Source organism: Manduca sexta, chromosome 13 (assembly GCF_014839805.1).
Source record: "Manduca sexta isolate Smith_Timp_Sample1 chromosome 13, JHU_Msex_v1.0, whole genome shotgun sequence".
NCBI classification, from domain to species: domain Eukaryota; kingdom Metazoa; phylum Arthropoda; class Insecta; order Lepidoptera; family Sphingidae; genus Manduca; species Manduca sexta.
The window spans coordinates 10,190,578-10,218,428 of record NC_051127.1 but is presented as its reverse complement, the minus strand read 5'-3'; the positions used below and the strand labels follow the sequence as shown (position 1 = coordinate 10,218,428).

At 36.3% G+C, this 27,851-nt stretch overlaps 1 protein-coding gene across 1 annotated transcript; it reads left to right on the top strand.

Annotated features, from left to right (window-relative positions):
• Positions 1 to 547: 547 nt before the first annotated feature.
• On the top strand, positions 548 to 27,327 carry LOC115446910 (autophagy-related protein 2 homolog A). The gene is made up of 38 exons (XM_030173746.2): positions 548 to 936; positions 1,749 to 1,917; positions 2,816 to 2,956; positions 3,239 to 3,341; positions 4,728 to 5,315; positions 6,022 to 6,173; positions 6,579 to 6,737; positions 7,535 to 7,620; positions 8,154 to 8,332; positions 8,751 to 8,926; positions 9,419 to 9,554; positions 9,937 to 10,107; positions 10,480 to 10,654; positions 10,996 to 11,102; positions 11,274 to 11,479; positions 11,744 to 11,867; positions 12,170 to 12,318; positions 12,718 to 12,896; positions 13,334 to 13,484; positions 14,062 to 14,246; positions 14,492 to 14,676; positions 15,068 to 15,329; positions 15,804 to 15,996; positions 16,454 to 16,561; positions 16,870 to 17,123; positions 17,566 to 17,774; positions 18,106 to 18,246; positions 18,820 to 19,003; positions 19,379 to 19,546; positions 20,258 to 20,417; positions 20,604 to 20,774; positions 21,027 to 21,195; positions 23,002 to 23,148; positions 23,632 to 23,759; positions 24,259 to 24,413; positions 24,686 to 24,850; positions 25,156 to 25,408; positions 25,607 to 27,327. The coding sequence occupies exons 1-38, from the start codon at positions 769 to 771 to the stop codon at positions 25,621 to 25,623; spliced, it is 6,573 nt and encodes a 2,190-aa protein (XP_030029606.2). The 5' UTR covers positions 548 to 768; the 3' UTR covers positions 25,624 to 27,327.
• Positions 27,328 to 27,851: the final 524 nt, after the last annotated feature.

Here is a 27,851-nt window from a genome sequence, read left to right as displayed (position 1 = left end):
TAACATTGTATATTTAAATTTTCGTAAAATCTACAGCATTCTCCGTGTGACCGACGCCTTAAATTATGCCAATAGGTATATTACAATAGATCATGTAGCACTTATATTAGTTTATATTATACCTAAAGGTAAGACGACGCTTGATAAATTTAATTTATTTTACAGCTGATACAAAGGTCTCAAAAGCAGAAATCAAAATTGTCATAAATAATACCGACTGTTACGCTGCTTCGGAATCTGGAGTTGGTTATCCAGAGTTTTCAGCCACCTTGTATTTGCCGACTAATATCGGAGTAATGTTCCATAGTATAACACTGTACACTTGCGAACAATTTGATATTAAGAAAGAGCTTCTTTATAAAGAGAACTTATTTGGAAGTTCTGAAACGGAACAATATTTTGATAAGTGAATTTGCATTTTCCTGTGAAATCAATTTTACTGTGAAAGCTATAACTATACAAAAGATAAGCCACTGGTTTTAACATACCGTAATGTCTTTCTACTGCAAAAAGAATAATAAACATTTCAAAGAACTTATTATAATAAGAGTCACTCATTTTGGATAATACTTAAAATAATATTATCTAAAGTAAATGCGTGAAACGAACTACGCACGTTATGACAGACTAGGCGGATTGACAGGTGTGCGAGTGAAAAGGAATATCGTGTTTATTTACGTTCGCCAGTCAATCGCACGCGAATCACAATAGTCATTACGCACAAAAGGCAAAAATTCTCAGTGTAATGCACTTTATAAAATTCTGAAGATGTTTTGGTACCTGCCATGGTCTGAGAGCATCAAAAAACGTGCCTGCAGATATCTGCTACAGAGGTATCTAGGCAATTTTCTTGAAGAGAAGCTAACTCTGGATCAGCTGAGTGTCGATCTATACAATGGTACTGGAACCGTTTGCGATGTTAGCCTTGACTGCGAGGTATGATACTTTTTTGTTGTAAATAATTTATATACTTATGACGGTAATTAATGTAAGGCAAGTTTTCGGCGTGTTACGTTCTACGTCGTATTTATTTTTGCAGATACCAGTACAATATGCGCATTACGCAAATTCGCAGCACGTGTTGTTCATGATATTTAAACAAAGAACACAGTCTTACACGTTCTGTCATGTCGACTAAGCCATTAACATTTTAAAAAGTATTTTTTTCTTTGGCTGAACACCTTGGATATACAATATAAACTAAGACCAGATAACAAAACTATTGCAAACAAAGAAAAATGAATGCTAATTGCATTAGTTTGACACACACATGGTGTATATTTTTTACATTTCTTTAGATTGTATCAATTTACAAGAACTTGTTTACTAGAACTCATATCCAATAATATAAACAGCCATAATTCTTGTTTACTTGTTGTTTTAAATGTAGTTATAATTACAAAATTATTACAGCATTAAAAAAGACAATTGGATGTTTCATCAGCTGTACTAACTCATATGTCACTTTATGTTCAATTATATACATGTTGAATTTTCCTAACTTGGGCTTACACTATAGCTATAAGTTATAATATTTAAATTATTGTTATTGAAGTGTTAAGAGTGCTGGAAAAGCTAATAAATAATAATGAACATAATAAAAAAAAAATTAAGAAGTTTAATCACATGTTAAATTTATTAACTAAACACTTTTTTAAAGCATAATTCCACTTCCAATGAATATTAAAAAGGACACAAACAATGTCATGTCTATTCAAATTAGTATAAGTTAATTTACTATATTTTAGGCACTCAATGAACTGGGAGACTCTCAGAACTGGCCCCTGGAAATAGTTGATGGTTACATGCAAGAGATAACTGTTACCATTCCATGGTCTACATTGCTTAAAGATGACTCTATTGTTGAAGTCAATGGACTCTCACTCACCGTGCAACCGAAAGTACGGGCTGAGCCAGGTAGGATGACATTTAGAGACTAATAAATACTTGAGTATATTATTGTAAACACAGACATCCAGATGTTACCCCTGAAAGGGTAGGCTGAGACATGGGCTCAAGGAAGGAGGTGCAAGTAGTTGCATATGCACCCCTCTGACCAGAAATAAATCACGAAAAATATAAGTCACTGTATGAATCTGCAACAACTGAGATTAGAATTTGATAAAAAAAACGTAATCATATCATGTAGCATAGTGCGTAGGTGCAGATGCACCTCCCTAAAACTTACTTTGGTGGCATCTATGGCTGAGTTTAATCATGACACCTGCTTTTTGCCAAGTATGTATTATTGTGGGACATCTAATACATAAAGATGCTCTCTAATTGCTATTACAAAAACTCTATACTACAATTCTGTATTGTATTAGGTTAATCAAATCATTTAGCATTAGAACATTCTTAATTGACTAATAGTATTATACTTTTAAATTATTTCCACCTTATTTGCAATGTAACTGGGAACAACAATAAGTTTTAGCAATTTTATATAACGGACTTATCGTGAGGTTTTAATTCACTACACCACTTATGTGAATAATAGAAAAATAAAGCTACAATGTATTATTATAAACCGAGTTGTGCTTATAATAAATAATAATGTTCTTGAATAGTGTATTTTTAGATTTACAATTTATTTTATACAAGCAAATAACCTTTATCAAAATAACCTTTACTTCAATCTCTTGTCTTAGGAAAAAACAATTTATGTGCAAAATTTGAATTTGATGTGGAAATGATAGTCTCTTATTAAAAAATATATGTTCATTTTCGACGACTAACTTAGCAATGTGGTTCTTCCAAAAAAGAAAACTGCTACTTTGAACTTTAAAACAATAGTTTATGGTCATATTTACAGTATCGTCGATGCTGGAGTCTATGTGGTCGTCTATGTCTTCCTCCATGCAGCTGGCCGCGGAATGTCTCAGAGATGAAGATGGCCCACAAGAATCACATCCTGTTGAAGGAATTGAAATGTTCGCACACGCCATAGATTCAAGTGAGCTTGTTTTTACTACTAATCCAACAATAATTGTTATAATAATGTTTTACAATAAAACATCTAAAGATATAAGGAATATAATATTTCCAACTTGTTCATAAAAATGTAGAAAAAGAAAAAAATAATTTTATTTTACGTTCCTATATCTAATGTAACATAGAGGTAAATAAAAGATAAAACTTTTTGCACCTATTTGTTACTGCTGACATTGACCCCACTTAGTTTGAACTACAATCAATTTCATCACAGCACATTTAATAAGGAAATATAATTTTTCAGTATTATGCCGAGTAAAGGTTAAATTCGTTAACACGAAAATAAGGATAGAACATGTGCCAAAGAACGGCGATCGAGGTATAGCTCTTGAAATCCACATAAAAAGGTAAGTTACTGCTAAAATATTATGTATTTTCAATTAGATCCAAACACACTCCTTTATCACCGAAAGGGTAGACAACAATGCTACTAGAGCACCCACTTTTCGCCGTTACAGGGCGAATCTGACAACATATCGACACAAATTTCAGACTCTGCCCGACCCGGATTTCGAACCCAGGATCTCAAAACGCTGTGATTCAGCACACGCAATACAAATACGCCACCGAGCCAGTCAAATAGACCCATTAAAATAACTAATTTAGGGGACACGGTTCTGTCTACGCAAAAGCCTGCTGCGGGATATTTGCACAAAGGGACTATATAAAGACCTCTACCAGTTACAGAAATTTGTCACATAAGTTTAGATGTTACGTGTATTATTCAAACAGAGTAAAAAAGTTGCGTTTGTGTTTTTGTACATATCATTTATAACTTTAAGGGAGCCTTTTTTAAAGATAGAAATTAACACTTTAATTTTTATATTAATAAATGATTTATGTAGTGAAACACAATGGGTTCTGAAACCACCATGACCCCTACGGCTACGGCCCTGTTCATCACAGTCTAGACCGCTTCCTCGTCGATGTGACCTCTATACAAAACTGATTAGAATAATCTCAGCACGTTCGATCGGCGACCTTGGCGACAACGATTGTCCACTATTAATTCAATAGAACAACTACTAATCATAACAAAGTTTGAATAATATATATATATTTTTTTATTTGCGGATTGATAGACCTACTGTGAAACGGGAGGCAATGGGTTCGATTCCCGTGTCCTAATAAAAATATTCATGTTCTCCGTAAATGTTTGTTTCAAGCTATATGCTAAACGGAAAGACTGCACTTCCTGAGAGCTGACGTAAGTCTTATACAGTGGGGTCAGAACTCTAGATACAATGATAGTTCATTATTTTTATTGCATTATATTAGGATGCAAACACAGCTGCCATTCTTTCATTCTTATTTGTAATAGGGAGACAAATATAAGTCTATAATTAGGTCTATTTAGTCAATCACATCGAGTGCCATGCGCGTACGCAGGCTAATGGCTTGGGGCCAAAATTAATTTTAGGGAGAGGCACGACCTTTCTAAAAGAAAGGGACTATAATATGCAACCACATTTCTAATATCAAAACATTAGTGTTCAGCCTTCTGTGTAAAAGGGTTTGCCACCCAGAGCTGTGACAAATCAGAATTTTGATGTGATCATATACTGGCAGGATGTTTTTTTTTTTAATTATCAAGACTGACTAATTATATTGAATGTGTAAAGAGGATTTCTTAATATAAAATGCATGCACCGAGGTTACTATTATGTCTGACTTTACGCTTCGAACATATTTAAAACACAAATCAACATCCTGAGTAACTCACAAATTTTCAGCATTGACTATTTTGATGAGGCGGGCTCAGAGCCGACACCGGAAGTGACAGATCCGGACAAAACAAAAACCTACATAGTAGCAACATACACAAACAAAAAAATCAAATTCGAAGGGGTCACGTTGTACACCGATGAGTTCCCATCGAAACTACGCACCATGGCGCGGAGTTTGATAATGGAGAAGTCAGCATCGTCTCACACCGACAAGACAGATCCCAGTCAGACTGAAACTTCGGAATTGAACTACCAGAGTACTGCGTCAGATGTATTCTATGAAACTCGAAGTGTTATATCAACAATAGAACCTGACCCGTTAGAAGAAATACTTACTGAAGCCAAAGTGACTATGGAATCTAGAGAGCTTACTCCAGAAGAGAAGGTAGCTCAGCCTGATCCAATTCTCTTTGCGAAGTTAACCGGTCAGCAAGAGTTGGCGTTGAAGATTAAGCATACGGAAGAAGTGGAAGGACCGAAGGTGGAGATTAAAATGCTGTTGGGGTCTTTTATAGCGTTTATATCGCCGAGGCAGTTGCATACTTTAATTGAATTAGTGGATGCGTTAAATCAACCACATTTAGAAGACACAAGGTGAGTTTATTAAGTTATATTCTAAGTACTTAAGTTTTTGATTATGTCTGTGTATCTCGAACTCTTATGAAAATTTCCAGTTCTGAAAATAACTTTATTCGTTACTGTATAAGAGTGGCGAAGTTCCATATAATCCGATAGTCCACGAATCCGTAGAGTTAATGTAGAATCTAATTATCATTAGAACGATTTTCAGATCGCATTTATGCATATTAGTACCTATATGTTATGTCGGGTTGGGATTTCGGAAAATTTCACATTTCGTTACTGCTGCATACTGTATACATATTCACAGAGCATTTATAATGGTCAATAAGAACAAGTAAAAAATGATCTAGTCAACATACATTTGAATTGGCGGCGACCGAATTCCAAAAATATTTTAGAGCTTTATCAAAATGGGTCAAGGCATTATTCGGCCGCGACAATGTTGTTGATATAAAAATTTGCCAAACCTGTACCTTGTGCTACATTACAGAATACAAATTGTACTACATACAGTATAAACTTACAAATGTCAACTATTAATATATTCTTAAATAAAATTACCAATTGCTAATCTTTGACTCAAATATTATATATAATTTAGAGCTGTTATTCCACTGACAAAAAAACATTTGATAGTCACCATTCTCCTATATTATAAACATAATTTAACACCGAATTAAAAGCAAAAGAGTTTATTTATATACTTTTGCCTTTTTAGCAACATACCTCTACGTCCAAGTGGAATGAATATGCAATGCAAGCCGATGAGACAAGCCGACTTCCAACTCATAGAGGCTCAGCTGCTCGGAAACTTGGAGAGACAGAACAGCAGGCCGACTGGCATGCACGGCTGGTCGGGACCTAGCTTCGGTAATGTATTATTTGATAGAAATATACGTAACCAGGTTTTATGTTAGAGGTTTTCATGATAAAAAGCCTAGAGCTGGTTTTTTTGTTAATGAAAAAGTTTTTATTTCTTTATTTATTTAGATAAAAGCACCGTTTTATATTTTTCCGGGATAAAAAATAGCCTATAGTACTCAGGAGTAATGTTTTTTTAAATCAGTTCAGTAAAGTTCCTGAGATTAGCGCGTTCAAACAAAGAAACTCTTTAGCTTTATATATTAATATAGATTTGCAGTATTTAGTTACAAAAACGACCATTCTATAAAAAGTACTAGAAATATACCATAACCAAAAAGTGGGAAAGTCGATATTTTTCCTATAAAGGCTGGATATAAGAACTTCTAATTAAACCTTTATACGATATCGCAGAAGACAGCGAGTCCGAAAACGAGAAGTTCCACCCAATGACCTCGGGTGGTAATCAGATGGGTGAGAGTTTCTCATCAACCGTGAGCTCTATGAGTGCCAGCATGTCCTCCAGTATGAACCTACCCACTGCTCAACCCAGGATCAAAAGAAATAAAAGAGGTTCGTACAGCAACATCCTTGTATATGTCTTTTTTTATTGCTTTGAAGGGGTAAGTGGGGTAAGTGAGAGAACTGATTGCATCTCTGGGGCCTTATTCTCTATCCCGCGCGTTATTTTAACAGTGCGTAACAGGCACGTAACACAACACATCATGTTTAGGACTATAGAAATTTGGCTTACAGAATACCATTCCACGCACATTTCTCGAAGATAACATGACACGGCCGCGTTACGCGTTTACACTATCATACAGAATAAGGGCCCTGCTTATCACTTCAGGAATAAACCCGAGATGAGTGTAAATTCAGCTATCCATAATTCTATTAAATTATTAAAATATTATGCCATATAATCTATCTTTTATATAATATCAACTAGCTTTTGTACGCGGCTTCTCCCGCATGAAGCTGTTTTACATGATAAAAGTCCCACTATATATTTTCTCGGAATAGAAAGTAGCTTATAACCACCCCAAGGTCTTAAACTATCTACATACAAATTTCATAAAAATCCATTGAATAGCTTTTGAGTAAATCGATAACATACAGACAGACAGAAAAGGGGACTTTGTTTTATAATAATAGATATAAACGTTTACAATAATTGATGTTAACTCCAATAGGCACAGTACACATTGCCTGTTATACCTGTTAGGCTTGTAGTGTCTTGTCGTTTTTTTTGTTTTTTTCTTTTTATTTTAAATTACTGTAATTAGGTATAATTACTGTTAATACTTATAATTTATGTTTAGTGTGTGTTACCGCAATAAACGTATTTTCTTTCTTTCTTCTTTCAGTACCGCACATCGACGGTGACCCGACCGCGGAGGTGTCTCACATCAGTTTCAGAATCGCTTCTGTGTCCTGCGTTCTTCTACACAAGGTAATTTGAATTACATCTTTGATACTACAAAGTGACTATATCAATGTCATTAAACACATTGTAGTCTAAATGTAATGTGTGCTAGTTAAGCTAAATAAATACAGAAACAACTGTCCGCAAGCAATGTTTAGTTTTTATTAGGCACCGACTCTAAAATTGGTAACCAGTATTTGTATAGGTAATGTTAAATATTTTTTTGGTTTTAGTTGTTTTTGAAGGCGGTATAATTTTTTTTTAAGTTTTTATTTTTTGCGTAGTTAGTTTTCTGCAGTAATAACGTCATTTTAAGAGTTTTCTGATATATCTCCGAAATCAAGGGTCCAACAACAATGAAATTTATATAGGACCACAATGGAAGCACCAGCTTTCAAATAGAAAAAGAATCATCAAAATTGGTTCACGCATTCAAAAGTTCTGAGGTAGCAAACATAAAGAAAACAAAATACAATTGAATTGAGAACCTCCTCCTTTTTTGAAGTCGGTTAAATATACATCTAAATGAAAAAATCTACATGCCAAACTTTTTTCTACAGGATATCCTTGTGCCATCTCCCATTGGATCTGATTGTATATCACCGAGCAGCGCCAAGAAGATGCTAGTAGCCGCTAAAGACTTCTTCGAACACTTGCACTCATTTCCATTCGTAGAAGGAGACGTGTTCAGTTCGACTAATGCTGCTATAGACAGTGCCACGGAAAGAAATCATTTGAGGTAAGTGGATTTTAAAAGTAATACGTTGAGGTGGTGTCCCAGCAAAAATATTTTTCGAAGCTATCTATTTGTCATTTATACATATAGAAAAAAAATACGCTTTTATATGGAGACGCCACACACGTAAAAGTAATAAAATCATAATAAAATATGAACTGTATGATATTCAAGGACAGAATAACTGTATTATTAGATTAATTTAGGATACCAGATTTTACATACAGTTTCACCTGCGTAAAAATATATTCCCAAATTAATGAGTAACCTACACATTGCTCAATGCCTTGTCTATGTGTATGCCAAATTTTATCCAAATCTATTCAGTAATTCATACGTTCACTTCTAACAAGGTTTTACATTTATGTTATTAAAAGTAAAATAATATAAAATGATATCATAACAAACTGCAACCCTCCAGGCTCCTAGCATCCGAGATAACAGTGGATGGAAGTGAGAAAGTGACGTCACACGGCAGCCAGACCGTCTGCGAGGCGGCCATACGGCATCTACTGCTGAGGGAGTGCCTCTACTACCCCACCGAGGACGCGGACACCAAGCCGAGGGCCTATGACTTGATACGGTTTGAGTGTAAAGGTAAGTGTGAATGTATCATCACCTTCATAGTCATAATGATTTTTATATGGGCACCCCACTGTACCTGATGGTAAGTAAAGTGGGGTCCAGATAGAGTATGGACTGATCAGAGAATATTCCTTATCAGTCGATAGAATTCTGTCGGTTTGTAACAGAATATACACTGTCTGATCCCGGACCGCGACACTCTTACGTAGACCACTATGGCGGCTTTTACACTTTGTGTACAATGGTCGCTCTCATGGCTGCTATAAATATTCTACAACCAGCTTTTGATTTTATTATTGAAGGTGAAGGCTTTAAGCAATATTTTTTCGGCTTATCACTTTTTCTTAAAATTTCTAGTTGCTTCGAGAATATCGATAAACAAAATTAGGGCCCTGTGATTCATTATGTTCTGATTACCACTTATATATAATCCCTTCTATGTATTTTATTTATCTATTGAATATATAATAAATTTAATTACTAAAAATATGTTTTGTTTTACAGAAGACGATGATACTGCTAGTCAAAGGAGTTCAACACTCTCCTCGCGGGCCAACGTGAGAGTCAACTTCAAACAAGTATCAAAATACATACGAATATCAGGAGAGAAGAAACTCGCCTACCCTACAACAGATATCGTGTTAGTATATACTATTTAAATGACTATTTAGTCATTTTTGCTGCACAAAACCATATTATTTGTGGCTATCTCCCTAGCCTCTTGTTCCCTATAACTTTTAAGCCGACGATAATCATCGAAACCAATTAAGATATTGCACGGATAGTTGTATCCCATTCATATAATAGACTTGTATGGATGATATATGTGATGTGCATTCACACATTTGCGGCGATCGCGCTTGTCTACGACTTACATGGGCCCTAAATAACTCTACAAAAACCTATGAAAACGACCACATATCTCTTGTTCCATCTATTCAAGAGCTTCTTTAAATCGTTCAAATCCTAGTTCCATTTAGACCTTCATACATGGATATTTAACTATGTTATATTATTGCCAGGGTAAAATGCACTCCATTCTACCTGGACGTAGAGTTGACAGTGATAGAGCGGATGTCGGCGACGTTCTTCGGCGGGCCGCCCTCCCCGGCGAGCACGCCGGCCGCACCGGTCACGTCGCAGAACCAATTCAACTTTACTCTACAGTGCCCCAACCTACACGCTATACTCAGGTATATGGAATACTTGTTGATTTAAATTTAGAAATATCAAGTAACATAATGCCCAACAGTGGGACAGTATAAGTAACATAATAATGTTCTTGTTTTTAAAAAAAAAGTACCTCGTTGCCTGGGAGATATCGCTTCTAGCAACAAGGCCAGACATAGTACACCTTAGATATAAGTTAATTTATTTACTTTTCTGTGTATTTGTAGCAGCTATGTTTATTTCTACATTACTATCACTTGATTTATAGTCATAAAAAATGAGAAATGGTAGTAAATTATCGTTAATATAATTCCATAAAAGTTGACAAATATCGATAATCTAGTCTTTTTATCGATATCATCACTATCGATATAAACCATTTCATTGGTTCGTAGATTCCCGATAGCAGATCTCCGTCCGTGCGTGAACCGTGAAACTCGTCGGGTGCGACCGGATTACCTCGTGTTTAAGTTCGAGAACGCCACAATTAACTGTCAGCAGGCGCCGAGCGTTCGCCCCTTGCCAACTACCGTCACCTTCAAGTCTACCACGCTGGATTTATATTATCATGTAAGGTTAATCATATATTATAATTATGGAGTTCAAGTATAGGGGATAAGATTTAGAGGATAGATCACGGAACTTCTGATCGGATTTTAAAATATTTGCTCTCGTAGTAAGGCACATTGTCACTGAGTTCTGAATGTTACTTTTATCCCGGCAACGGATTTTTGTGCGAACGGTACTTTAATTAAACATTCAAAGTTTTATTCGAATGGTACGTGAGGTTTATATGCAATAGACATTATTTATAAGGTTTGATACTAACTTTAGCGACAGATTATTCTAGTCGATATCAATTTACTCACTGACACTGTGATCACCTATATATGTCAAATTTACGGTTTTAGGAAAATGACAGCCTGCCTGGCACTCATATAGCCCGCACCACCATGGACGATAATCCACAAGAGAGCGATATACTACGAGGGCACGTGACTTCATCACCATTGCCAACGTAAGAAGAAACGATTAGCAATGTTTGTACACGTATAATCCATACGTGTGTGTTTTTTTTATAGTTTAATCTGTGTACCTTCTATAATCTTACTTAATATGCTATAATATACACAGCATAACTCAAAACCGTTCCAACAATCGATTATTAATTTAACCAATCGATTTCCAGAATATCGATAACATTCAAGCCGCGGAACAACAACAAAGGCCCGTTCGATGTATTGACAGACGAACCACGCTTCGAGACGTCACACAACCCGATGACTACATCAATGTACATCATGACCAACCTGCATAGCTCGCAACCGAGTCCGTTTAGTGGGAAGAAAATGGCGCACCAAAGTGTTACGAAACACGAGGGTGGGCCGAAACAAGGTAAGTACTCTAACATCGTCTTTTTCAAAGTTAAAATTTTATTAAAAAAAGAACTGTGATATTGAGTTTTTCTAATCAGTATCGTACAGAGTCTGGAATTTGTGTCTGATATGGCGACAGGCTCGCTCCCTATCACATCATGGGTCGGAATACACATGGGGAAAGTGCCCGTGCACCAGTTGCGCTTCCGCCTACTCCTTCGACGGCACAGTACTTATATCGAAACTATGTTTTGACTATCGATCGTCGGGTGTCTGTTATCAGGTCAAGAAGAAGAAATAATAGTGCCAGGAAGCGAAGAAGAGATGACGGAGTTCACAAACAGCTCCATAGACCTGTCATCGATACATCTCGAGTTCAATCTGCCCATTCTGAGTTTGCAACTTGAGTAAGTTATTTGTTTTCAATATATTGGATTATATTAATAATCTTACAATCAACCTAAAATAGTTATATCGAATGGTAATGTTAATAACCATAATCCTAAAATAATTATTTTATCATCTTGTTTCAAACATTTGCACATACAAAAAAAATAGTTAATGCATGTCAATAGTCACTCATCACACAAATCATTCTATCTGTCATTTAAGTACCGAATCAACATGATTTTTTGAATGCCATCTACCTTATCCGACTCCTAAGATACCATATTAGTCTAATTCTGACTTAATAATCATTATATTTCAGATCTAAACAACTATACGAAATAATCTACAACCGCATCAACTCAGACCTCTTGCTGTGGGAGCCTCAGATCGTCGACCAGTATGAGATCAGCCCGCTAGCCTGTGGTCCCATCAACCCTACCTTTGGCGTCTGCAAAGGCAGTGGATATGGTAATTACTTTTTATAAGTATATAGTTTTATATCGGACTAATATCAGCCGTATGTGAACGAATGTAAGATTGGATTTCAATCATCAAAATTTTAATCGTACGGGGACCTTTTTTCTAATTTTATTATTATATTAAAAACTCGAACCACTTATAAGATTTTTATAAAAAGGAATATTATTGCAGAAAAAAAAACTGTGATAAACATATTATAAATATCAATTCTATTTATTCTAATTTTAAAATGAAACGCTTATTATTCTGGCTGAATAATCCAAAAAATATATATAATGAAAACAAATATAATAGAGTAATAGTAAACCGTATTTTTCCATATTAAATCAACTTTAAAAATACATAATCTCGACTTATTACAATCGATAATCAGAAATACTATTTCAGATAGCGATACGGACAGTTCATCGTCCGAAGAAGACAATTTATATTACTCGACGTATGAAAATAAAGTAAAAAAAGGACTGACCGCAAACAAAGTCGTGCACACTAATAAAGAGACGCACAACTTCTGTCTCACTTTTAAAGTCGATAAAGGCTTGCTGACCATCTATGCACCAGTTAGAGTAAGTCGTTTTCAATTATTAAAAATATCCAAATAATCACTTTTGTTAAGTCATCGATGTCGAACATCATGTACCGTCGCCACTAATCCATAAGCATACATTCAGTAACGGTAAAATATCGATAATATGAAAAGATATACCCATTCGTATCGTTCGATACTCGACATGCTACATAAATCACAAGAACATTGAATGTAGTCTGCATTTTATTTTAATGTTATATCTGATACTTTGTAACACACTAGTGAATTGTGAATAGTAAGATAAAAAATTAAAAGTAAAATTTACTATTCATTTACGTCCGATTTCGATTTGAGCTTCAGAGCGAGAACATAATGTCACAAATCAAAAAAAGTTTAGAATATTGTTACTCCTGATCCATAATAAGTTTATTGGGATCGTTTCTTAAAATCCGCCGTTAATGCCTTTGTTACTAGGATACCAACAAGCGAGTAGTGCCCGGACAAATGGGCGAGCTGGTGCTCGAGGCTCACAGGCTGTCCATGTGCCAGGTCAGCGGACTGCACGGGAAACCCAAGACTGCGCAGCTGTGTCTCAGAGCACTCAATACTACACTGTACCATGAATGTGAGTTATTTATCATTTAATATAAGCAATTTGATGTTATTACTTGGCGAAAAGTGGGTGCCCTAGTTGCGCCTCTGCATACCCCTTCGGGGATAAATGCGTGATGTTATGTATGTATGTATGTATGTATTTGATGTTATTTACGCCATGTTTTCTTTCCGATAACTCACGATAATAATTTTTGATAAATTCTGGCTGATAATTTATAAGTAAAAATGAAAGCAGTAAGTATATAGCAGTGATATTTTTTTGCTATATATCAGAGTTTTAATCTTAAGGGGTCGTCCATTAATCACGTGAGGCTCGAAAGGGTTCGGAAATAATATGACAAAATATCACAAGGAGCGGGGAGGTGGTAATGAGATATCCTTGTATTTATTTTGTGTTGATCACGTGATTTAATCTAAAAAATTCAATATACATTGTACCAAAAAAAATACACGTGATTTTGGGTAGGGTGATCTAAAACTTCACCACATATTACCAGGAGATGGGAGTGGTTAAGAAGAAGTCACTAAAAAATATCACGTGATTAATGGACGACCCCTAAGGATCTTAACTACCCATATATTTTCAGCTCTAATAACAATCCCGGCAGACAAGCCACCACTAAGAATGTACGGCACACTCTTACCTTCGTATCTAAAGAGTACTATATACCCCTCTGGCAAGGGGATTATTATAAAAGAACGCCTGCCCAAGAAGGACATGTTCACCCTCGCACTCAAAGTGGACCCTGATTCGGAAACACCAAATTTAAAGGTACTATATTACTAACACCCTATTCGATAAAATTATCGATAAGATTCAAAGCAAATTATCGACTTCTTAAAAAAAAAATGTGTTGATACCATCAATAATTCCTAAACGGTTGTTTTAACATACTTCTAATATTATCGTAAAAATGACATATAGTAATTACAAAACAATTTCCAAGTCCCAACATTTTTATACCAATAAAGAGAATTCGATTAATATTAGCTAATACTAACAAAAAAAATCCACAGACCATCTGCATAGCTCTCGGGATAGAGCAAGCTACTCTCCGACACAGAGGCGATAAGGGCATCGCCTGGCTCACACAACTGATGGATGTCATAGACGTACTCGACTACCCCGTGCCTGGGTACACCCCTTCCACAGTACTCTCTGAGTTACACGTGCATGTGTTTGACTGCGCTATCGATTACCGGTAAGTCCTATTATTGTTATACAGGGTGTCATAAAAAGTGCGTACTATATTATGCAAAGATAATTTGTCATATTGTCGAATGGGGAAAAAATTAAATGAATAAGTCTGTAGATTTTATAAATATTCCATGATTGTTAGTGCATTTGCAGTAACTAAGAAATAAAGATAAGACTGGACCTTACGAACAAACACATTATAGTCGATAATTAATAAATGTTTTAGCTTCAAAGTCACAAAATACCAATTATTTGACTCATGGAAAAAATTACACAACATGAATAACTTAAATACTGAGTAGAGTCATCTTCCAAGGACTTTAAACTCCTAAGTTTAAGCTGCCTAAAAATTTTTTTTTCACACAAAATAGTATCGATAATAATTTTCTTTACAGGCCCCTATACCTACCAATACGAACAGTTATAACACTGGGTAACTTCAGCGTGTCTAGCAACTTGATAGCCGCCACCAACACGTCCTGCCTTCGATTCCTGGCGCAGGAGTGTACCTTATTCCTATACCATTTGCACAACACCAAGCCGAATGTAGTACCGCAAGACGATGATAAACTACCTGATGTGAACAAAGACTACGTGTGTGTTGTCGATGTCGGATTGTTCGAGTTGTCTTTGAGGATGGAGGATAAGACTAATAGTGTAAGTATGTATTTTATTAGCCGGGGCAAACATGTAGAAATGTCGATAATATAGAAACTAAGAGGAATGGTAAAATATGATGAATTGATAATTCTAGCTCAAGTGAATTAATATGAAAGAATAGTTTATAGAAATTAGCTGAGTAATTTTAGCTTATATTTGTAACTTAAGAATTATTATTATTATGACTGGATTTTTTGACATATTGAAGACTATTCAATTTATATTTCTAATCTAAAAAATCTTATACATTGTATCTGGGTTTATCGACATATTGAAGACTATTCAATTACAATTCTATCGATACATACTGTGCTATTTATATTTAATTTTTGTTTATCGATGTAGGAATGACTAATAAATTGCAATTATATCGATATATCTTTCTATTCAAAGTATATATTCAGATTTAAATTTTAGGTATTAAATTTTTATTTGGCCTATAATTGAATGTTATAAATATTCTGTGGCTAGTCAAACGAGCAGCCGCAGGTGGATCTGAGCGCGTCGAACAACATGGTGACGGTGCACACGTGCTGGGACTCGGCCAGCGCCCTGTGCCGCCTCGTCACGTACGTGGCCTGCGACGGAGACTCGCAGCCGCCCTTCGACCCCTCCTCGCGGCACACCAGCATCTGCTCCGACCAGCCGTTGGAGACTTTAGTCGGTAAGGGATGACTAGAATTAATGGTGAAGTAAATTAATCGAATTAATAATGGAATAAAAAATTAATATCGTTGAGATATTTTCTTTAAAAAACTACTACTTAGAAACAGACAGCATTTTGACAGACTAATTATAATATTCAGTCAATGAAAAACTCGTCAAGATGCAAACCTTAAAAATCTCAATAAACAACCTCCCTTTTCTAACCGGTATTCCTTCCCTATAAGGCAGGGTCACCATGATTCTTTTGTGTATTCATAGACTATACAAATCATGTAACATGAGGTCTACCTGTTTGTTTTTCGCCTTATACAAATCTCATTTCATTGACAGATTTAACTAACTGTATATATATTCTATTTAACCTCTTCGCTCACACTCGCATTATATGTTACCTTCAGTACCCAACTAGTAAATAAAGAAAGCTGTTTACTTGTATAAATAAGAATACTTCCCAGGTATAGACGACAAGCCAATAGAAGAAATCCGGGAGCTGTCGCCCAGTGAAATACAACAAGTCAACGATCTCATGGCGGAGGCGATGAAAGAAAGCCCCAACACAACACGTGAGTTGTTTCGTTACTTTTTAATTTAGGTTATGGCGACAAGCCTTTTTACTTTTTAGTAGTTTATTCGCAATATTTTTTCAATGTTTTTTTTAAATTCTATCAGTTTAAAAAAAAAAAATTTTTTTTGAACTAGACTTATACATATTATCAGAAATATAAAAAAATATGATACATTTTCTTATTATTTTCACTTAAGAGTATTTTATAAACTCTCATGTCACACTTAATTCTTGAATGCCTGCAAGCAGTTTTAAATACCTCAAAGTAATGTTTTTTTTTCTTTTACCCCATCTCTTTCATGTCAGTCGATGAGGACGAACTAAACAGTTCAACAGAGAAAGAAGGCGTTGAGATATTCTTCTTCCCCGACGAGTCCAACATGAAACAGAGACCAGTGGAAGGCGTGGAAGCCGACGAGCCTAAATCCATGGAGTCCATGGACCAGAGCATCACGATAGAAGTGCCTGAGTTCAAATCCACGAACACACAAGTCGCGAAGGAGTTAGGAGATCCCACGGCATCGCCTAAGTCAACGCCGCGGAAATCTAAAAGGAAAAAGGTTTGTTGTTCATGTCTGATTATAACTTTCAACTATATTAAATGCATACATAAATAACATACACTCACTCCTTTTATCCCCGAATGAATATTCGTAATTGGTGCATCCAATTTTCGCGGTGTGTTCCGTCCCATGAATGTAATACGGGGCGAACCTATCGCCATATCGGGCACAAATTCCAGGCTCCGGGCTGATACTGAGTAACTTGGATGTGGTCCTGAAGGGAAAAACGACCTTTAATCATTTTCGGTTTATTGTTAAACAATTTTGCATGTGGTGTTTACCTATAAAAGTAAATCATACTTACTATGCTATTAATTTTATGTTAGTTTGTAAGCATTGGTGTGATAAATGCTGGTAAGGCTAATAAATAAATAAATCCCACAATATACGGCAACAATTTCAATGCACAGCCACTCATTCGCTATGAATTATATCTCAGGTAAAATCCGGAGGAGACGGCAGCAACACAGACGATGAGTACTGCTTCGTAGAGACGCAAGGGTACAGCCAGGACAACGATCTAGACGAGCCTACTGTGAACTGGATGGGGCCCGGCCCGGTATACATGTTCGACAATCACTTTACTGTACCAGCTGCTAGGACTGATGTGCTGAAGGCACCTAAGAGCTTCCCTCTGCCGATGCTAAGGTATTTAAAGCGTGATAATATTTATTAAATATACATTGGTAAAATACTAAAATTAGCTGACAAAATTTTTATGTTTTTTGGTTTGAATTTACCGGATTTTTTAAATCAGGTAGTAGATTTGTCATGGACTGTTTTTGGTAATTTTCTATTTCTAATTATGAAATATATTTTGAACTTTGTGCATACTTGACATCATTGAAGTGTTTTATTTAATTTGGTTTTATTTAAGTTTGGCACTCTATCGACTATATTTTTGGCGCTGTTGCCAGCAAAAAATATTTTTTAATAGTGATAATGATGATGGTTAGTGTGTATGGTGTGTTGTTATCAGGTACACATTATGCGAAATGAGTGTAACGTGGAACATGTATGGTGGGACGGATTTCCGCACGGCCGCCGAGACCGCGTCCGCCAAGAAAACCGTCACTATTGAAGGCGACGCGAGGAAACAAGGCTCGCCTACCGCATCTAAGTGAGTACATTGAGAATTACGTAAATGAATGTTATTATTCCGTTTCTTGTGGATTTTATTTTTTCGTTTAATTATTTATAAACATTTGATATTACATATTTTCACTATATATATTTGAGAGTATGTATATTAATATAGATATTTAAAATTTATTAAATTCTTAGCTATGTAAGTAGATTAAAGTCACATGTGTAATATAAGTTACACAAAAACCTTCATAGTTTTTAAAACCCTCGTTTGTAAGTAATATAATAAAGCGTGAGCAAAGTATATGCGTACGGACACACACTTCCACAACTGCGTATTTGCACGTATGTGGTCGTATAAGAACGTTGTGTCACACCAGGCTTCAATTATAAAAGCAATATACGCCTATATTAAAACAGTACGTCCACTTATTTGTTACAACTACCATCTACTCGGCTGTATACAAAGAAATGTGAAGCTTCAAATATAAACTATTTTTCATATTCGGAGTTTGATATATTATTAAGAATTATCAAATTAGAGCTGTGACTCCCATATCCAGACTAAGCTGTACACTGTAGAGTGAGTACTGAGTGTGTAATGCAGACGCAGCTCGGAGTACTCGCCGTACGCGCCGTACGAGAGCAGCGCGGCGACGTACCGCGCGGGCGCCGTGCGCTGGAGCGCCACGGGCGAGCGCGCGCGCGCCGCCCCGCGCGCCGCACACGCACGCTCTCGCGGCGGGCGCCATCGGGACCACCACACGCGCGTCAAACTCTGCTTGCACAAGGTCCACACTTACATTTCTATCATTTAATCATTAAACCATATTGACGTTCTATTCAAACCTAGTTATTGAAACCGAAATAGTGGTCAATTATATGAAAAAAAAAACACAAATTTACCTTTAACTTGTGGTGTGAGGTGGCAAATAATTTTGTGGCAAACTATTTTCAAATTGCGTTTTTTTGTTTTATAATACTGCTGAATATATTATTATACTATACATCATTAACACAAGAGGATTTCCATAGTATTTTAATATTTGTAGATCCATGGTGGCATTTTAAGTATTTGTCAGAATAAAATACAAATCTTAATATTTATTTTAACATTATTAAAATATGTTTTGTTATACATAACATAACTTAAAAATGTATTTTAGGTAAAGTTTCAATACGAGATATACCCGCCGGGCGGCACGCACGCGTCCCGACAGACGCTGGCCATCAGCAAGATCGAGGTGCTGGACCAGCTGGTGTGCAGCGACATCAACAAGCTGCTCAGCCAGTACAAACTCAAGGACGAACCAGAGAGGAAGAACGCGCACATGGTACATATTTCATTACTACTATTACTGTTACTTCAAGCAGCAGTGGGCATGTATTGTTGTGTCCCCGTTTCAATAACATTGTAACCAGAGCAATTGCTCGGCATTATGAGACTTAACATCTTATTTCTCAGAGTGTCAAGCGTACTGGGATGTCAAGCAGTACTTTTAATTTTAAAATTTAATATGATGTTGATACCGTTTTTGGCCGGATGTGTCCCTTACACAGTCTTGTCCTTACATTTATCCAAGCGAGTGGCGTACTCGTCTCGCCATTCAACTTTTTTTTTTATTGCTTTGAATGACGAGACGAGCTTGCTGTTCGCCTGATGATAAGCGATACGACCGCCCATAAACAGTAGAAACACCATCCAACAACTTGAATTACAAAAAAGAATTAAAAGAAGAAATATTTATTTAAACTACTTATTTTTGAAAAAATTAAAAATGTTTCCTAGCACTCACTTTAACTCTTAGATATTAAATTATGCACAACATAATTCATTTAATTTTGATATTTCGAATCGACATTTTTGAATAGGTCTCAGACGCGTATTATTGATTTCGTAATTGAAATCGCCGTAAAAAAGAATATTTTTATTTTTATCGTGTCAAATCCAATAAATAATTTATGTATATATATATAAAAAATCTTAGAAGTATCAATTTATCTTATTATATCGATAAGAAATATATAATATCGATATTTTATAGTTGATAGTGAAAGCTGTACACCTGCGGCCGGAGCCGGCGTTGTCTGCGCAGGAGTGCTGCCTCAAGGTTTCCCTTCTGCCACTTTGGTTCAATCTCGACCAAGACACGTTGGCCTTCCTCGTGTCATATTTCTCCAAGCTCGGATCTGATGAGACCAACGGTGAGTTTACAATGATTTGATATAATAATAATTATTATTATTTATTCGTTGTTTATATTAATAAACATCTAAAAAGATTCTAATTTATTAAATTGGTATTTAATGAAAATCAGTAAATCAAGTCTGCCAACCATATTATTTACTATTATTTTACTTCACATTTATTAAATGAAGGTCAAATTCCAGCGGACGATGATTCTAAAAGCGTGGGAGGTCTATCGACGGACTCTAGCGGGTCGCGGCAGACGACGCCCACGCACCGGCCGCCGGTCATGAGCATCGCCAGCCATCTGAAGGACCCCCCACCGACCCCCACTTCTTTAGGAGACGCCGATGCTTTGTCACTCAACGAAACTGGTGAGAAAAGTTTAGTAATCTAACGTGTATGACCGCGCTGAACTTAGTAATGGCGTGACATTTATTGCTAACAGGCAAATAGGAGTGACGGACCGTGACCACAAAGGTTGCAAAGCCTTCGAAACGTCGGGAAAAAATTTAAATATAAAAACCGCGGTAAAATCCGAAAAATAGTTTAATTTAAATGTCTTACATTCACGTTGACATACATACGCTGCTAACTTCAGGTCTTACATATTTAAATGTTTGTAGTTATGCGCGATGATGAACCGTTAATGGAGACGTATGAAGCGGAGAGGCTAGTGTCGGAGAACTTGATACAACTGGAGGAGGATTTCAACAAGCTCGGCATCCAAGAAAAACCGGCTACCAAACTGCCAGTGGACAGTGAACCTATTGATGACTCCCCTATATACTTCAGGTAAGTCATAATGCTAATAGCTACTAGATTTTGCTCGCAGCTTCGCCCGCGTGAAGAAGTATTCCCGATTTTTTTTCCAACTTACTTGACATGCATCGTTATATTAAGAATAAATTAAACAAAATCATTATTAATTGTAGCTTATGTGTTATTCTGATGTATAACAATAATCCTGTAAACTTTCATCCAAATCCGTTCAGAAGTTTTTTTCGTGAATGAGGAATAAACATACATCCATACATCCATCCTCACAAACTTTCGCATTTATAATATCATTAGGACTATCACAGTGATTAACCACTGAGAAAATGTAATTTTATTGACATCCTATGCAACATAGTAAACATTCCACTTAATATCCTCTTCAATCTATACTATTATATAAAGCTGAGGAGTTTGTTTGTTTGTTTGTTTGAACGCGCTAATCTCAGGAACTACCGGTCCAAACTGAAAAATTCTTTTTGCGTTGGATAGCCCTTTGTTCGTGGAGTGCTATAGGCTATATATCATCACGCTATACCCAATAGGAGCGGAGCAGTAATGGCTAATCTCAGGAACTACCGATCCAAACTGAAAAAATCTTTTTGCGTTGGATAGCCCTTTGTTCGTGGATTGCTATAGGCTATATATCATCACGCTATACCCAATAGGAGCGGAGCAGTAATGGCTAATCTCAGGAACTACCGGTCCAAACTGAAAAAATATTTTTGTGTTGGATAGCCCTTTGTTTGTGGAGTGCTATAGGCTATATATCATCACGCTATACCCAATAGGAGCGGAGCAGTAATGGCTAATCTCAGGAACTACCGATTCGAACTGAAAAATTCTTTTTGTGTTGAATAGCCCTTTGTTTGTGGAGTGCTCTAAGTTATATATCAGCACGCTATACCCAATCGGAGCGGAGCAGTAATGGCTAATCTCAGGAACTACCGGTCCAAACTGAAAAAATATTTTTGTGTTGAATAGTCCTTTGTTTTTGGAGTGCTCAAAGTTATATATCATCACGCTATGACCAATAGGAGCGGAGCAGTAACGGCTAATCTCAGGAACTACCGGTCCAAACTGAAAAAATATTTTTGCGTTGGATAGCTCTTTGTTCGTGGAGTACTATAGGCTATATATCATCACGCTATACCAAATAGGAGCGGAGCAGTAATGAAACATGTTGCAAAAACGGGGAAAAATTATTAGTTTTGAGAGCTTCCGTTGCGTGCGCTGCGTAAACGGTTAAAGTTATGCAACAATGATATATGACGGGATTGTTCCTCTTAAAAAGTTTTAAAAAATATATTATAAAACAAAGTCCCCCGCTGCATCTGTCTGCCTGAACGTGTTAAACTCAAAAACTACTTAACGTATTAAGATGAAATTTGGTATGGAGACAGCTTCAGACCCTGGGAAGAACATAGGCTCCCGGGAAACTACTACTTTTATAACGGAAAACTTGAGCCTGAAAAACTTTATAACGCGGGCAGAGCCGCGGGCAAAAGCTATTAATTATATTTTGCCGACCTTCTATGAATTTTTATTGATTTCATTATTGACACCTGTTAAAAAACGCTACGCAAATATTTTTTTAATATCTATGTAATAGTAAAAATTCAGCCGTAGAATCGATGTTCATCACATTTAAGGGACTCTACATTATATTTTTGGTGATCCATTCCGTGTTGGTAATTCGACTAATGAAATATCATAATGACGTTAAAGTGTGACAGTTAAATAAGACTATCGAGTTTGTATAAAAAAAAAAATAACTCTAATTCGAATTTTCACACAAACATTTTATTTTTCTTTATATTACAGACGCGTGGTATTCTCGCCGGAGGTACCGATACGTTTGGACTACGTCGGTAAGCGCGTCGACTTATCTGCCGGGCCAGTAGCTGGCCTACTAATGGGCTTGGGCCAGCTGAACTGCTCCGAACTTACGCTCAAGCGACTTGACTACAAGTAAGTTACCGCCTTGTGGAATTCTTAATGATCCCTAGAAAGAAATTATGAAATTTTCTGCTGGTAGAATACTAAATGGTCAGATAATGACCACCTTACACAAACCTAACCCACCATAATGTCTTACCTAAGTGTCTTTACGAAACTACGATGTGTATACCCAGTTCCAAACAGGCCGGTATAAATAATACTGGCGAAGGTTAAACCTCTCTCGTCATTTAACTCTTTCTGGACCCCACTTCATTTCCATCAGGTGCCGTGAGGCCAGCAGCGTACTTACGTACCAACGTGTTCTTTTTTTTATGGTTCACCAACTGAATGCTCCTTATCGGCAAGCTTATAGAAATTTAAACTTAAATACTAATAAGTTGAAAAGGCATTGTACACAAGTAAACACAGCATGCTTATAACATATATTAAGTAGTGGTACATGAAACAAAAACGTATTTTAGTATCGACATTATATCACTCAATAATTTGCAGACTTGGTCTACTGGGACTGGAGAAACTAGTCCATTGGGCTCTGCATGAATGGCTATCCGATATCAAGAGACATCAGCTGCCCGGCCTGCTTAGCGGTATCGGGCCCATGCATTCACTCCTTCAACTAAGTGAGTATTCATACTTTTCATATAAATTAATGGAAAGGTGAACTTAATTTTAAGGGCACTGTATTTTATTTTTCTAGACAATATTTCATTTTCGTCATGACTCAATTGTTATGTTAGCTGAGAGTTAATGCAATTTTAGAACATATATTAAAAAAAATTGAAATAAACATGTGCTAGATGATCTCTTTAGATGAGCCAGTCATAGACTGGCGACTCAGTAATACTTCTTTGTGTAATACTCATGGGCATTGTAATGTGGACCACATTACAATGCCCATGAGTCCACGATTTACGACGATCAGACCGTAAGAGGCCTTCACCAGAGGCCGAAACAAAGCTGTTAAAACTTTACATTAAATTTATATTTATTATTATTATCATATGGTATAAATATTATGACTATTGCAGCCAAAGATCTAGTGCGAATATCTGTTTTGATGCGCCAAAATTTGATATATATGAGCAAACATATTTGTAAAAACATATGTATGTTGTTCAGTAACTGGTATCCGCGACCTGGTGTGGCTGCCGGTGGAGCAGTGGCGGCGCGACGGGCGGCTCGTGCACGGCCTGCGGCGCGGCGCCGCCTCCTTCACCGCGCGCACCGCCGTCGCCGCGCTCGACATCACCACGCGCCTGCTGCATCTCATACAGGTCACCGCACGACACACAACAGAACCAATGGCCGATTTAAAAAAAATCTATACCTTGGGATCAATTGGAAAAATTAACCAATCAAAATAAAATGTTATCGCGATGGACGCATCACTTATTTTGATTAGTTTATTTTGGAGATTGATCTCGAGATGTCGATAAAGATCGCTTAATCATTTGGTCATATGTCATCATCAATTCAACTTGTTTCTTCAGTATTAATAATCATCCATTAACTTAGTATCTAACTCATTAATTCTCATTACATTCAGGCAACCGCGGAGACAGCGTTCGACATGCTGACGCCAGGCCCGACGCTGCAGCTGCAGGACGCGTACGAACGACGCGAGCGGCGGCGACGGCGCCGGCGCGACCCCTCGCGACACCCCACCGACATACGGGAGGGCGTCGCCAGCGCATACGAGACTGTTAGGGAGGTTGGTGGCTTCCTCTTATATTTTTACATCTGCGGTTCAAGCAACTTATTGTAAAGTGTTATTTCTAAGAAATATGTGCTTTCATTTAGTAACGCAAAGTCAAAATGACCCTGTATATATTATGCGTTTTGAATTTTAAAGTTTTATTTTTTATATTAGTTTAATGCATCCATATTATAGGTTAACATACCGGTCCTGAGGACCAGATTCATATCGAAAAACAGTTTCCAAACATTTCTTCTCCATTCAACAATCTATGACATATTTTGAGAATCGACAATGACTGTAAGTGTTGATCGTGTCAGGGTTTCGCGGAGACGGCGGCGACGATGGCGCTGGCGGCGCGCTGGTCGCACGGCGTGGGCGTGCTGCGGCACCTGCCGGGCGCGGCGGTGGCGCCGCTGGCGCTGGCGGCGGCGGGCGCGGCCGACGTGCTGGGCGGCGTGCGCGCGTCGCTGGCGCCGCACACCAAGCGCCGCCGCGCCGACAAGTGGCGCGCGCCGCCCGACCCGCCCGAGCCGCCGCACCACCACCACCGCGCGGCACATCTCGCTGCAGGTACACTGGACATTACAACAAGGCTTACCAACACCTTGACTAATGTACTCGAGTGTCACACTTGCCAGTAAAATTGCGCCAAAAACCTCTAAACCTTGCTCCCTATTTCCTCAACATTTTTTTTTTTCTTGTAATTTCATAATGTGCTTATAACCTAATACCAAACAAACTAATCACATTTGTTTTCTTTTGTTTCAGACGCTACCTTAGATTAAGATGAATTTTATACATTGATCTCCTTTTCTGTATACCGTCTTTATTGTCTTGAAACCAACAGCCTTAGACTTTGAAATGTTATATTGGCCTATATATGTGCTATTTAGACCCAAAGTATATCGATAGCTCACGTTTATTTCGACTGCCACAAGCAAGTTTATTTTTAAGTCCACTGAGTTTTTATCGCTATACTTCTACTTAATATATTGCATTGAATTATTCGCTTGGCAACACAGGTAAATGTTAGTGAACATTTCGTACAGTTGTTTCTCAGGATGGGGTCATATTTCATATTATTTGTGATACCGAGGACTTAGTGATAATAAGGATTTTACATGTGATGTATTTTTATACGGAGTTACAAACTTCACAATATTAAATGTTTACCAACTGATTTCCCGTGTTTATTGATAAAAGTTATTTCGATTTCAAATGTTATTGACAAGGAAACTACACATACAAATACATGTTCTACAAAGTTGTAGAAATAGCATTTTCTGATTTAAATACTTCGGACAGATATAATTTGTAAAAAATATATTTATGCTTTTTATTAGCTTGGCGATGTCTGCTTAGCTTAATAATATCTGTTATTTTCAAACAGCATGGAAGAATGGTAGAGAACTACATATTTGCAAATATTTATAATAGTTGCTATGTAACTCGGTATATTTTTATACTTCGATAGTGATATTAGTAGATTTAAATTATATTGTAATTCTACAGTAGGTAAGTCACTTATAACAATATTGAAAATATTAATATTTTATTTCACCAACAGTCAATTTTATGTTTTTTATTATTTCATAGACATATATGACAAGTTGAATAATCATTTATAACGAATATTTTTGGTATTTATATTGGATATTCGCTCAATTATATTGTGTTGGAGTGTGATCTTTCTAAATAACGATAAGTATGAAGGCAATAAACCAACAAAGTAACACGGATTGAAACTTTCCAAATAATTTGAAACAAGAACATAGAACTAATTACTTCAAAAACTAATATTTATTGTAATATGCATCGAACAGAAGCTCCGATATCGAATATCTTTAAATGACAATTTATTATCAAGTTTTAATACTCAGAATCGTAGCTACAAACGGATAGTGGGGTGCGCGAGCCTCAAAATGTAATAAATTCACTAAATTTAAACACGAATACTAATCATTTTGTAATAATTTAGCTACGACACTGTTAGTACTTTAAAATACATATCAAAATTGCAACGTTTATTGCCAAATGATTATATTTTCGAATATTTTTTCATATAATCTTCAAAATACATGGTTACTGCTCAGAATAGATTTAGAAAATTTTGTAATGCTTCTCGTTCTAAAACTGTGGTGCTTGAGTTTTAAAACATTCTAGCATTTTAGAGCATTTAGTGGCTTATCCAGTAGATTTATATGAGGTGTAAATATTTTTACGTAATATTGGAATGATAATCGGGTGCCATGACACGGAACGTAAAAATGTAAAAGAATGCATTGTTTTATTTAATTTTATAAAAACATGTAGCTGGTGATGACGGAATTGTTATAGATTTAATTTAATTTACTGAACATACAATTATTCCTTTGTTTACATTTACGTGTGTGAGTCCTAAGTTATATAATATAACGCTTTCCATGCGACAGGGAGAACAATTTTATCCTTTTGATATTATAATTACAAATAAATGTACCAACTGCAAATAATTGTTTCATTTTCACTACCCCGCATCAGGCTGTTAAGAGTATAAAATATAGTTTCTATATAGGCAACAGGAGGTTTCAAGATCAGACACGTACAGGTTGTACGGCGGATTCAATAAACGATCCTATTGGCTATCTTCGGATCGATCCCGAAAATAAACCAATCAAAACGAGTCATGCAAGCACCCCAAAATTTATTCTGATTGGATCGTTTTTGCAATTAGTTCAGAGATATCAATTGGGAATTGTTATTGATTTCATAGACTACATTCATGGCCTCATAACAGTTACCGCTAACCGTATTTTTAAAACCTATCCATTCGAAATTTATAAAATATATTAAAAAAAACATATTTCTACTATTTTATCTTAATTTTGATAGTTTCAGATTTTTTGTTATGTGGATGCTATCATTAATTTCACAATAATAATGCCACTAAACTTGTTGATTCCGTGCATGTTTCCCTAAAGTACACAATTTTAATTTGCAACAATACAACTACCTACAGTTTTTTAAAGAGATT